The sequence below is a fragment of the Armigeres subalbatus genome, chromosome 2 (assembly GCF_024139115.2).
Source record: "Armigeres subalbatus isolate Guangzhou_Male chromosome 2, GZ_Asu_2, whole genome shotgun sequence".
NCBI lineage: Eukaryota > Metazoa > Arthropoda > Insecta > Diptera > Culicidae > Armigeres > Armigeres subalbatus.
The window spans coordinates 267,022,841-267,036,191 of NC_085140.1; the positions used below are offsets into that span (position 1 = coordinate 267,022,841).

General features: G+C 43.5%; 1 protein-coding gene across 6 annotated transcripts in view; it reads left to right on the forward strand.

Moving 5' to 3' along the window:
• The window catches only part of LOC134212198 (voltage-dependent calcium channel subunit alpha-2/delta-3), a 230,429-nt gene that overhangs the window by 48,556 nt on the left and 168,522 nt on the right, over window positions 1-13,351 (forward strand). For all 6 annotated transcript variants that reach the window (XR_009979214.1, XM_062689843.1, XM_062689839.1 and 3 more), the window contains one exon: window positions 6,958-7,039. Coding sequence is in view for 4 of the 6 variants with exons in the window: in XM_062689839.1 (XP_062545823.1) it covers window positions 6,958-7,039 (82 nt within the window). In the remaining 2 variants the exon portion in view is untranslated. The remainder of the gene's footprint in view (window positions 1-6,957; window positions 7,040-13,351) is intronic.

Genomic DNA, 13,351 nt, shown 5'->3' on the forward strand with positions numbered 1-13,351 from the left:
TTACACTATTTATATTAGGCGTAGGTACAATCTACGCCTACGCCTCGAAAAGGCATCAGGATGTTTTAAATGCATTTGTTTCCATATTCTGAGTATAGATTTGATGTTGTGGCTCAAACATGTTTACTGTGCCCTCCGGAACAACCGGAAAGTGCCAAATTATTAAATACCATCGCAAAGCAACATTTGCGATGACATTAATAGATTCATTTCATTTATTCATACTAAGGCCGGTGTGGTCTCTGCAGTACATAACATCCGTCTTCATTCATCTCCACAAATCGTCTTCCACGAATTCATTCCACCTTGCTCGCTGTGCACATCGTTTTCTTGTTCCCGTCGGATTGCTATCGAGAACCATTTTCATCGGGTAATTGATCGATATTTTGAGTATGACCCAAGTAGCACATTTCTATCGAATCTGGTTACAGCAACTTGATTGTGACCAAATTCGATCGAATATCAGTTACGGCAACCGACCTGGAACATGTGTGTACTGACGTTGTGGTTTATGCATGGATCACCTTGGCCACTGAGTGATCTTTTAGAACAGCCGTTCTCAACCTGGGGTACATGTACCCCTGGCGGTACCTTCTATGGCCCCAATGGGTATCTCGGACAAAAATTCGTAATGGCGGATGTATTACAATTGAGGGGGTTAGAAGCAGAGGGGTGTAAGTGACATTTTGATCAAACTTGAGTTTACCATAGCAAAAAAAAAATTAGTTCTAGAGCTTTGCTGCGATATGTTTATATAGTTTGTACGTTTATAAAACCTGTGCACATTTCACAGAAAATTTGTATTTTTTTATCGAATCAAAAATTTAAAAAAAAATTCAATGTGACTTGATTATATGATTGAAGCAAAATGTTAAATAATATTCTTCTGAACTAAAATCTAGAATCTCCTTTCAAGAGGCTCGGAAGCCTCCTTTCAAGAGGCTCGGAAGCCTCCTTTCAAGATGCTCGGAAGCCTCCTTTCAAGAGGCTCGGAAGCCTCCTTTCAAGAGGCTCGGAAGCCTCCTTTCAAGAGGCTCGGAAGCCTCCTTTCAAGAGGCTCGGAGGCTCCTTTCAAGAGGCTCGGAAGCCTCCTTTCAAGAGGCTCGGAAGCCTCCTTTCAAGAGGCTCGGAAGCCTCCTTTCAAGAGGCTCGGAAGCCTCCTTTCAAGAGGCTCGGAAGCCTCCTTTCAAGAGGCTCGGAAGCCTCCTTTCAAGAGGCTCAGAAGCCTCCTTTCAAGAGGCTCAGAAGCCTCCTTCAAGAGGCCTGGAAGCCTCCTTTCAAGAGGCTCAAGCCTCCTTTCAAGAGGCTCAGGAAGCCTCCTTTCAAGAGGCTCAGCCTCCTTTCAAGAGCTCAGAGCCTCCTTTCAAGAGGCTCGGAGAGCCTCCTTTCAAGAGGCTCAAAGCCTCCTTTCAAGAGGCTCAGAAGCCTCCTTTCAAGAGGCTCGGAAGCCTCCTTTCAAGAGGCTCAGCCTCCTTTCAAGACCTCAGAAGCCTCCTTTCAAGAGGCCTGGAAGCCTCCTTTCAGGAGGCTCAGGCCTCCTTTCAAGAGGCTCAGAAGCCTCCTTCAAGAGGCTCGGAAGCCTCCTTTCAAGAGGCTCAGAAGCCTCCTTTCAAGAGGCTCAGAAGCCTCCTTTCAAGAGGCTCAGAAGCCTCCTTTCAAGAGGCTCAGGCCTCCTTTCAAGAGGCTCAAGCCTTCTTTCAAGAGGCTCGGAAGCCTCCTTTCAAGAGGCTCGAAGCTTCTTTCCAAAATGCTCGGAAGCCTCCTTTCAAGAGGCCTGGAAGCCTACTTTCAAGAGGCCTGGAAGCCTCCTTTCAAGAGGCCGGGAAGCCTCTTTCCAAGAGGCTCAGCCTCCTTTCAAGAGGCTCAGAAGCCTCCTTTCAAGAGGCTCAGAAGCCTCCTTTCAAGAGGCTCAGGAAGCCTCCTTTCAAGAGGCTCGGAAGCCTCCTTTCAAGAGGCTCAGAAGCCTCCTTTCAAGAGGCTGGAAGCCTCCCTTTCAAGAGGCTGGAGCCTCCTTTCAAGAGGCTCAGGAAGCCTCCTTTCAAGAGGCTCAGAAGCCTCCTTTCAAGAGGCTCGGAAGCCTCCTTTCAAGAGGCCTGGAAGCCTCCTTTCAAGAGGCTCAGAAGCCTCCTTTCAAGAGGCTCAGAAGCCTCCTTTCAAGAGGCTCAGGAAGCCTCCTTTCAAGAGGCCTGGAAGCCTCCTTTCAAGAGGCTCAAGCCTCCTTTCAAGAGGCTCAGAGCCTCCTTTCAAGAGGCCTGGAAGCCTCCTTCAAGAGGCTCAAGCCTCCTTTCAAGAGGCTCAGAAGCCTCCTTTCAAGAGGCTTTGGAAGCCTCCTTTCAAGAGGCTCGGAAGCCTCCTTTCAAGTGGCTTGGAAACCTCCTTTCAAGAGGCTCGGAAGCCTCCTTCCAAGAGGCTTGGAAGCCTCATTTCAAGAGGCTCGGAAGCCTCCTTTCAAGAGGCTCGGAAGCCTCCTTTCAAGAGGCTCGGAAGCCTCTTTTCAAGAGGCTCGGAAGCCTCCTTTTAAGATGCTCGGAAGCCTCCTTTCAAGAAAAAATCCTTTTGAAATCTTCATCTTTTGTTAATCTGTTACGAAGAACAATGCTCATTGGGTTTCCGAAAGAAGTTTTGGGTTTTCAAATGGAATCCTTTTGAGTTGCCGAATGGAATAATTTAAGGCTTCCAAATTGCATTCTTTTGGGATTTGAATGTAATTATGTTGGGCTTCCGAACGGAATATTTTTCAGCTTTTTGGACAGAATAATTTTGGCTTTTCGAACGAATTTCTTTTGGGATTCTGATCGGAATCCTATTGGCTTTTGAACGGAATCTTACTGAGCTTCCGAACAGAGCGATTATCGATATCTGAACGAAATCCTTTTGGGCTTATGAAAGTTATCCTTCCTTGCTTCTGAACAGAGATTTTATGGTCCTTCGAACGGAATCCTTTCGGGCTTCGGAAAGGAATCCGTATGGCTTCCTGGGAGGCTCGGAAGCCTCCTTTCAAGAGGCTCGGAAGCCTCCTTTCAAGAGGCTCGGAAGCCTCCTTTCAAGAGGCTCGGAAGCCTCCTTTCAAGAGGCTCGGAAGCCTCCTTTCAAGAGGCGTGGAAGCCTCCTTTCAAGAGGCTCGGAAGCCTCCTTTCAAGAGGCTCGGAAGCCTCCTTTCAAGAGGCTCCAGCCTCCTTTCAAGAGGCCTGGAAGCCTCCTTTCAAGAGGCTCAAGCCTCCTTTCAAGAGGCTCAAGCCTCCTTTCAAGAGGCTCGGAAGCCTCCTTTCAAGAGGCTCGGAAGCCTCCTTTCAAGAGGCTCGAAGCCTCCTTCAAGAGGCTGGAAGCCTCCTTTCAAGAGGCCTGGAAGCCTCCTTTCAAGAGGCTCGGAGCCTCCTTTCAAGAGGCTCGGAGCCCCCTTTCCAGAGTCCCGGGAGCCTCCTTCAAGAGGCTCAGGAGCCTCCTTTCAAGAGGCTCGGAAGCCTACGTGGAAGAGGCTCGGAAGCCTCCTTTCAAGAGGCTCGGTAGCCTCCTTTCAAGAGGCTCGGAAGCCTCCTTTCAAGAGGCTCGGAAGCCTCCTTTCAAGAGGCTCGGAAGCCTCCTTCCAAGAGGCTCGGAAGCCTCCTTTCAAGAGGCTCGGAAGCCTCCTTTCAATTTTAGGTTTGCTTTTGGACTTTCTAACGGAATTATTTCGGTCTTCCGAAAGTTATCCTTTTGGGTACCCAACAGAGATATTTTGGTTTTCCGAACAGAACACTCATTAGTTTTCGAAAGAAATCTTTTAGCCTCCGAACAGATTTTTTTTTTGCATCCCATTAAAAAATCTTGTTTAGCCTGCGAACGAAATACTTTGGGCTTCCAATCGGGATCATTTTGAACTTTTCAAGCGAAGGTATTTTGGAGTTTCGAACGAAATTCTGTTGGGCTTCGATTTGAATCTTGTTGAGCGGAACAGAATTATTTTGGTTTCCTTCTAGGATTGGAACGGATTTTTTTTGGGGTTTTGAACTAAATTGATTTCCGGTTCTGAACGGATAAAATTTGTTCTGTGCTTTGAAGTGGATTCATTTTGGGCTTCCCGACTAGAAGAGCATAACTAAAACTTAACACAATTTTAACATATTAGGATCTTTATAACTTATTTTGATACAATTTTGTTCGTAGTAGCCATTATCTTTCAAATGTTGTAACAGGATTTTAACATAATAAGATTTAAAAAATGTTTAATACCGAATTGCCCAACAGTAGGCAATTAAAATAGATGAAGCAAAGTGTCCTGCCATAGATATCACAAACGCTGATATAATTTGAAAAAGTTGTCTAAATTGTAATGTTCTTAGTTCATGTTCTTGAAAAATATTCTTGTTCAGAAAAAAACTAATATTTCTAAATGTTGATCACAATCTGGAGACCTATCACGACCTGTAACTGCACAGTAAACAATATATTTTGTATCTGATTCTGTTGTAAATTTCTAACAAAATATGTTATTTTTATGATTTTTATGTAGCAAAATTTGATAGTTTTTTGTTTCGAGTAGTGTAATTTTTGATAGAAATTTAGATATTTTAACAACATCCTGCACCATATTTCTAACAAATTTTGTTATAAAAATTTTGTATAACATAATAACATATGATGATATAATTTTGATATGACCTTCTAGTCGGGTTCTGAACGGAATCCTTTCAGGCGTTCGAATGGGGTCATTAGGGGTATACGAATGAATTTTTTTGGCTTCTGAACAAAGATATTTCTGTTTTTCGAACGAAATTCTTCTGGTCATTCAAACGGAATCTGTTTATACTTCCAAAAAAAAATCCTTTTGACTTCCGAAGGGTGATTTTTGTTAATCTGTTACGAAGAACATTTCTCATTGGGTTTCCGAAAGGAGTTTTGGGTTTTCAAATGGAAACCTTTTGAGTTGCCGAACGGAATAATTTAATGCTTTCAAACTGAATTCTTTTGGGCTTTGAATGTAATTATGTTGGGCTTCCGAACGGAATCTTTTTCAGCTTTTTGGACAGAATAATTTTGGCTTTTCGAACGAATTTCTTTTGGGATTCTGAACGGAATCCTTTTGGCTTTCGAACGGAATCTTACTGATCTTCTGAACAGAGCTTTTTGGATATCTGAACGGAATCCTTTTGGACTTATGAAAGTTATGCTTCTGGCTCCCAAACAGAGATTTCTTGGTTCTTCGAACGGAATCCTTTCGGGCTTATGAAAGGAATCCCTATGGCTTCCAAAGGGCATCTTTTGGGCTTTCGAACAGAAGTCCTTTTTGCGAACGGAGAGCTTCTGGGTTTCCGAATGGTATCTTGTTGGGCCTCCAAAGCGAATATTTTTGGGCTCCCGAATGGAATTCTTTTGAGCTTTTGAAAAAAATCCATCTAGGCTTCTGCAAGAGGATTTCGAACAGAATCCTTTTATGATTTCCCGCGGAAGCCTAAAGTAGTTCTATTCGCACGTCCAAAATGATTTCGTTCGGAAATCCAGATAGGTTTCATTTGGATGCTCAAAGGAGCATCTCCATTGATTTTAGTCAAAGTCCTTCAATATTCTTTTTAAATAATTGCCACTAAATGTGTAATTTTTGTTCCGTATTTTCAATTAGTGTTAATGTAATAACAAAAATATTGTAAATATTTGGTCACCTGAAAACCATTATTTACTCTACAAGAGTGTTATAAAACCAGCATAAAATTAAAATGTTGCTAGGGTATTGCAAATTTAATGATCCGTAAGAAAGCAAACGAGAATGTAAACAAATAAACATTCGATAGTCAACCGAATGAGATTTAATCTTACAAGCTAGCGCAATTTCAATTCATTTTGTTTTGAAACAGCAGTATGATCAATTGATAATTGCGTTCATTCGTGTGTTCCAAATATGTGACCGCTTTTTACACTTTCTTGATTTAGCGCCCATCTAGAATATTTGGAGCTTAACAATTACCATTTGATTTTTATTTCATTACTAGCAGACCCGATAAACTTCGTTTCGGTTAAAATTGATTTATTCTCTGATTAGATCACGAGTTATGAAGAAATTTATGTTTCATTTGTATAGGAGCCCACCTTCCAAAGCGGGGAGGTGTCTCGAACCATCTTAAGAACGACCCCCGGCTCCAAAAACTTCTGCATACGAATTTTCACGCCGATTGGTTCAGTAGTTTCTGAGTCTATCTCGCTTAACTTTTCAAAAGGTCCTAAGTAACATTTTTTTCATGAATTAATTTGAATAGCGCAATCAACAGAAAAACATGAAAGCTTTTGATTGCAGTACTCAAATTAAATCATGAAAAAAATGTTACTTAGGTCCTTTTGAAAAGTTAAACGAGCTATAAGGTTCACACAGACAGAAATTCATTTTTGTGTACATAGATTTGGGATTTCTTAAAATTATATTCTCAAAAATACGATTAGATGAAAAGTAGCGTAAAACAGAATACTGTTTACTTTTCATTCTTTCGGCTAGAAGGAATATGTTATAAACTTAAAGAAAAACTGGTCTTTTTTCAAAAGAGAAATAATTAATAATAAAAATAATAATGAAATAGGTGTGAGTGGCTTTTAAGCACCCCAATTCCTGATAGACATCGAAGCTAGTGAGGCAAATGCCTTCATTATTCGAATTGAAGCTTTTAATTTTCATTCGATTTTTTATGAAGCGTTTATTTTGGTGCCAAATATTTTACACGACCTTAGCTTAATTTACATGGGTCAGTCCACTGTTCCTCTGCATTTGTGTGCTATTTGTGGACATAATGATAAAATCATAGAGCCCATACTGCTTATCAATCCATAACATCTGTGAAAGCCCCTGTAATGTAATACCCAAAACGTAACGCCGAGAGGAGACAGTGACCGGCGTAGAACTATGCCTAAGCGAAGAATGATTACAATGTCTCCAATTACACCCTATTTGGATTGACCTTCATTAACTAATCAAATATTTCCGTTCCCCATTTCCAGGGTCCGAAATTGGGCCATCCGCTTCGGTGTGGATCTCTGGGAGTTTGGCCGACAGTTCACCAAAGCGAACGAGATAAGAAATGTAAGTATCTACATATATAGCATTACTAGATTTACAACCTTCAACCTTAACCTATCGCAGTCACAGACTGGGCCCGAGCGCCGTCCGTCGTTCGTCGGTTGGGTCTGCCGGGTCGGAAGTGGTCTATTTTGTGTCCATTTAATATCCGACTCACCACTCTCTAGCCAAGTGAATTGTGAACGCAATAGCGAATGGGGTTCCGATTATTCAAAACTAATCATGCCAGCCGGGATATCAGGGGAGTGCTATCTGTTGTGGGCGATATAAACACACAATGGGAATATAAAATGAGCCTGTTGCGAAAATCGTCGGGAAGCCTTGGGATATAATGGCAAAAGCAAGGGCAAGGACAGGAAATCTAATTTACCTATTTTGAACGGTGGTGGCATTATCCTTGGCCTTTCTCATGTTGTATAGTTGTATTTGTTATAACGCTGACGGAAGTATGGCAATTGTTATTCAAACAGGATAGCGCTTTTTCGAGAAGTTTTTAGAAAACTTTAAGCTCATTCGACAAACGTGAAGGGTGGTCACAACAGCTTGTACTTGTAATTGGATAGTTATGTAAGTTTCTTCCACAATTTGCAAACTCTTATAGTCATACAAATTCTTTGAATATTAGAAACAAATTCAAGCCTGTTAATCATCTTTAATCAGCACTATGAATTTATTGATTATGTTCTTATATTCCTATTCATATTCATGATCAGGGGAATGGTGCTGTTTCTGTACGCATTCAAGTTATGGTGACATTGATCAACCGAACCTTGATCAAGTTGCACATTCTGTTATTGATTAGGTGCCATCCAATCACACGCCATTTCTCATCAGGAAAAAACAATGCCAATGATTCGGATGTGTTGCCTCTTGTACATGTTTCGTAGCCTTCTCCCTTTTTGGCAATTTAATATCAAAAATAAAAATTTATAGGGTTTCCCTAGAAACCAATCAGAAAATTGAAATCCAGAAGCAAAACAAAGGGGCTTGTTAGGGTTGCGTGTACCGATTATTACATCTAGCTCCTGTAGAAATGTCTGCCTCACTGGCAGAAGGCCGTACGCTTCCGTAACAATTTTATCCATCCTTCCAGAATGACGGCAGAACTGCTGCGGTTTGCTCTTTGCTCGATTGAGGAACGTTTTGGTTAAATTTACCTGGAAGGTATTTTTGGTCCCATATAAGTGGGTTTATGCCGAGCTTCTTCTAGTTTTACGAGCCTGGCCTGGTTCAGTGTAATCCAGCGCTGTGGTTCGACGGGGGAGGCAGAATAAAAAGGAAAACTTTTTCCTGCACCATCTTACCCCTGGCGTTCCTTCGATGGCGGCGAGCATAACCAGCTTGCCGTGTGGATTCAGCCATTCGAGGTAGGTGTATGTGAGTATGCCAGAAGCACATGAAATCATTTTTAGAGGTGGGAAATTGCCTACCACAACACCTTGCGCCACTGGCTGCCGACGGCAAATGATGGGAACGGATTTTCACGGCAAGGAAGAATCGATTTTATGTCTTTCCTAGTGGATCGGTAGAGCTGTAGCTGTTCTATCATTAGGAGACCGCTTTTGGCCTCGATGTCGTAATGTTTTTTGCACATGGCATCTAGTAGGAATGGATGATACACCTTGAAAACAAATCTTGGTGGAAGTATATCTGAAAGATTTTTCGAAGAACGAACATTAGTTCAAACATATATTACTGTGCAATGTTTATGTTTCTATTTCGTTCTGAGAATGAGAAATTGCTACCTACCTTCAGAAATTAGTAAATGCTAATATTCTTAATACATTGTTTAAATGATTTGCTAGTCTACCACTTTAATAATATTTTTGAACCGAAGGCTCATAATGGTGTTCGAGTTCAGATTGTCACATGGGTGATTGCACTTTTTTTTCAAATACAACTCTTCTATGAAGATTCCCAATGTTGATTAAGAACGTCTAATCAAATTCATTGACAGAGACACCTGTCAATAATGCCGTTTTCAATGAATTGTTTCGAAAGAAGGAAGGTTACCCTCCCATCATCATAATGTGGTGCCTTTCTTTCAAGCGCTGACGGTGATAAGGGAAAATCCCCCCGAATTAACTTTCCACCGTTTCTAATTTCTATTTCAAACTACCCGACGAAAGGCATCATCCAGCGCTGCTGCCGGTTCCGGTGGTAAAGGGAAAGACAGAGATGAAGACAATAAAGAAACCCAAGATATGAAACACAGACAAACGACCGATTGCTGACGATGCACAGAGTCCGGAAGCTGTACTAAATCTGGGTTTCTATTTTTTGTTGCAGTTTCAAAGTGCTATTTGTATTGTATACTAGTCGACCCGGCAGACGTTGTCCTGCATAGTAGGCGATAAAGCGCATTGGGAACTGCCCATGCGAAGTTTCCAAACAAATCATAATTTTAGTGTTTCACTATTTACTCAACTTTTCACGTGATTTTCGCATGAGGAAATATCATATAAACCTGTCGGAAACGATAACCACCATACTTGCTGCAGGAATGAAGAAAATCCATCTAGCCGTTTTCGAGTTATGCGGATACGAACACAGACCAGTTCATTATTATTATATAGATTTATCTTTATTTGACAAAGCAGTATTCTGGGATGGTCTTGGATCATTATCAAATAGGCATAATGGAACGTACACACGGTCAAGCAGTTTGACCAACATTGACTCCACCTCTCGTTTATTCAAACATCCATCAAGTTTTACGAACAGCGACACGAACAATCAATTTATTCGACCAACAATATCACACACGAACGACCGAAGCGCCAACTTGAGCACCAACCATCGAAAAATATATGGGGGTTTGTGCAACTTCACTACAAATGCTCAAACATTTTCGGCGAACCTTGACTCCACCCCCAACAACTCAAACCAAAATCAAACCGTTTTAATTTTTTCCAACCGAGCCGCCAACTGCCAAATGGTTGTTCGAACACACGTTCACACACGTTCAAACAAAGCAGCAACCGAAGCGTTTTCTTGGGGGCGGAGTCAATGTTCGTCAAACTGCTTGGCATAAGAATCCTGCATGTTTCTAAAAACACATTCTACAGTTTCTAAAAACACATCAAATAGCAAAATTTTACTATAATTTATAGAAAACTGCGTTCTGAACTGCCCTGAAATATGCGTTCTGAACTGCCCAAGCGAAATTCCTATAGAAATCTTAATTTCAGTTTTTCACGATCAACTCAACGTAAGTCGTGATTTTCGTGAGAAGAAATATCATATAAACCTGTCGGAAACAATGACGAACATATCTGCTGAAGGAATGAAGAAAATTCATCCAGCCGTTTTCGAGTTATGCGGATACGAACACAGACCATTTATATAGAAGAAGATAGAAGATAGATAGAAGAAGATAAAAAAAAACAATTGCAAGGAACTCCAATCGTTTTTTTTTTAGCTTCGTGTGGACTGAATATGTTCTGTCCAAGATTGTGTGAGATGACAAAGAGACGACCTATTTTGGAGTTTCGGACCTCTGCAGGAGTTATCAAGCGATCCTCAGAACCATTGTTGTCTAATAGGATCAAAGTTGGAATGGACCGAGGCTTGGATTTTAGAATTTTGGTCTTATTGGAGAAAACACTATTCCTGAGGTCCATCATTTTGCCCTTGGGGGCAGCAGGGACTATGTCCAAGGGCTTGACGATCCCTCCCCAGGCCATCTGCGAGTTGTGGGGCTTGCCTAGGATGTGGTGGGGTTTGACAGTGGGCCCTGTTAAACCTCTAGAAAAAGCTGCATGTATCCGCAAGTAGGCCCCACCAAAGCGACCGTGTGCCGCTCAAAGCGCCCAAGCCCAAGTCCTGGTGTTAGGTGGGACGCTAAACAGCCCTGACACGACGGCCCTCCGACGAGACAGGAGGTTTGCGCTGGCCCAATAAGCCGCCTAGAAAACCAATCACTACGAACAATATAAGAGATAATGCGACTCGATATAATCGGCAAAGACCTAGGCGACGAATACAGGATCACGATTGGAAGCTTGGAACATGGAATTGCAAGTCGCTAGGTTTCGCAGGTTGCGACAGGATGATCTACGATGAATTACATCCCCGCAACTTCGACGTCGTGGCGCTGCAGGAGATTTGCTGGACAGGACAGAAAGTGTGGAAAAGCGGGCATCGAGCGGCTACCTTCTACCAAAGCTGTGGCACCACCAACGAGCTGGGAACCGGCTTCATAGTGCTGGGTAAGATGCGCCAACGCGTGATTGGGTGGCAGCCAATCAACGCAAGGATGTGCAAGCTGAGGATTAAAGGCCGTTTCTTCAACTCTAGACCAACATTTGAAAAGGGCGTAACAGCCAAAATTTATTCTTTCTGATTCTTCGTCTACATATAAAGCTATATATGTGGACAAATAATCAGAAGGAAATAATTTTGGCTGTTACGCCCTTTTCAAATGTTGGTCTAGAACTATAGCATCATCAACGTGCACTGCCCACACGAAGGGAGACCCGACGACGAGAAAGAAGCGTTCTACGCACAGCTGGAGCAGACATACGATGGATGCCCACTGCGGGACGTTAAAATCGTTATCGGTGACATGAACGCACAGGTAGGAAGGGAGGAAATGTATAGACCGAAATCAATGACAACGGCCAACGATGCATAAACTTCGCAGCCTCCCGCGGAATGGTAGTCCGAAGCACCTTCTTTCCCCGCAAAAATATCCACAAGGCCACATGGAGATCACCTAACCAAGAAACGGAAAACCAAATCGACCACGTTCTAATCGACGGTAAATTCTTCTCCGACATCACGAACGTCCGCACTTCCCGCAGTGCGAATATTGAATCCGACCACTACCTCGTTGCAGTATGCCTGCGCTCAAAACTCTCGACGGTGTACAACACGCGTCGAAGTCGGACGCCGCGGCTTAACATTGGGCGGCTACAAGATGGTAGACTAGCCCAAGAATACGCGCAGCAGCTGGAAGTGGCACTTCCAACGGAAGAGCAGCTAGGCGCAGCGTCTCTTGAAGATGGCTGGAGAGATATTCGATCCGCCATTGGTAGCACCGCAACCGCTGCACCTGGCCCGGTGCCCCGGGATCAGAGAAACGACTGGTATGACGGCGAATGTGAGCAGTTAGTGGAAGAGAAGAATGCAGCATGGGCGAGATTGCTGCAACACCGCACGAGGGCGAACGAGGCACGATATAAACAGGCGCGGAACAGACAAAACTCGAGTTTCCGGAGGAAAAAGCGCCAGCAGGAAGATCGAGACCGTGAAGAAACGGAGCAACTGTACCGCGCTAATAACACACGAAAGTTCTATGAGAAGTTAAACCGTTCACGTAAGGGCCACGTGCCACAGCCTGATATGTGTAAGGACATAAACGGGAACCTTCTTACGAACGAGCGTGAGGTGATCCAAAGGTGGCGGCAGCACTACGAAGAACACCTGAATGGCGATGTGGCAGACGAAGATGGCGGTATGATGATGGACCTGGGAGAACGCGCGCAGGACATAATTCTACCGGCTCTGGATCTCCAGGAAATCCAGGAGGAGATTGGCCGGCTGAAGAACAACAAAGCCCCTGGGGTTGACCAACTACCAGGAGAGCTATTTAAACACGGTGGTGAGCCACTGGCTAGAGCGCTGCACTGGGTCATTACCCAGATTTGGGATGAGGAAGTTTTGCCGCAGGAGTGGATGGAAGGTTTCGTGTGTCCCATCTACAAAAAGGGCGATAAGCTGGATTGTAGCAACTACCGCGCAATCACATTGCTGAACGCCGCCTACAAGGTACTCTCCCAAATTTTATGCCGTCGACTAGCACCAACTGCAAGGGAGTTCGTGGGGCAGTACCAGGCGGGTTTTATGGGCGAACGCTCCACCACGGACCAGGTGTTCGCCATTCGCCAAGTACTGCAGAAATGCCGCGAATACAACGTGCCCACACATCATCTATTCATCGACTTCAAAGCCGCATATGATACAATCGATCGGGACCAGCTATGGCAGCTAATGCACGAACACGGTTTTCCGGATAAACTGACACGGTTGATCAAAGCGACGATGGATCGGGTGATGTGCGTAGTTCGAGTTTCAGGGGCATTCTCGAGTCCCTTCGAAACCCGCAGAGGGTTACGGCAAGGTGATGGTCTTTCGTGTTTGCTATTCAACATCGCTTTGGAAGGGGTAATACGAAGAGCAGGGATTAACAGGAGTGGTACAATTTTCAATAAGTCCGTCCAGCTATTTGGTTTCGCCGACGACATAGATATTATGGCACGTAACTTTGAGAAGATGGAGGAAGCCTACATCAGACTGAAGAGTGAAGCTAAG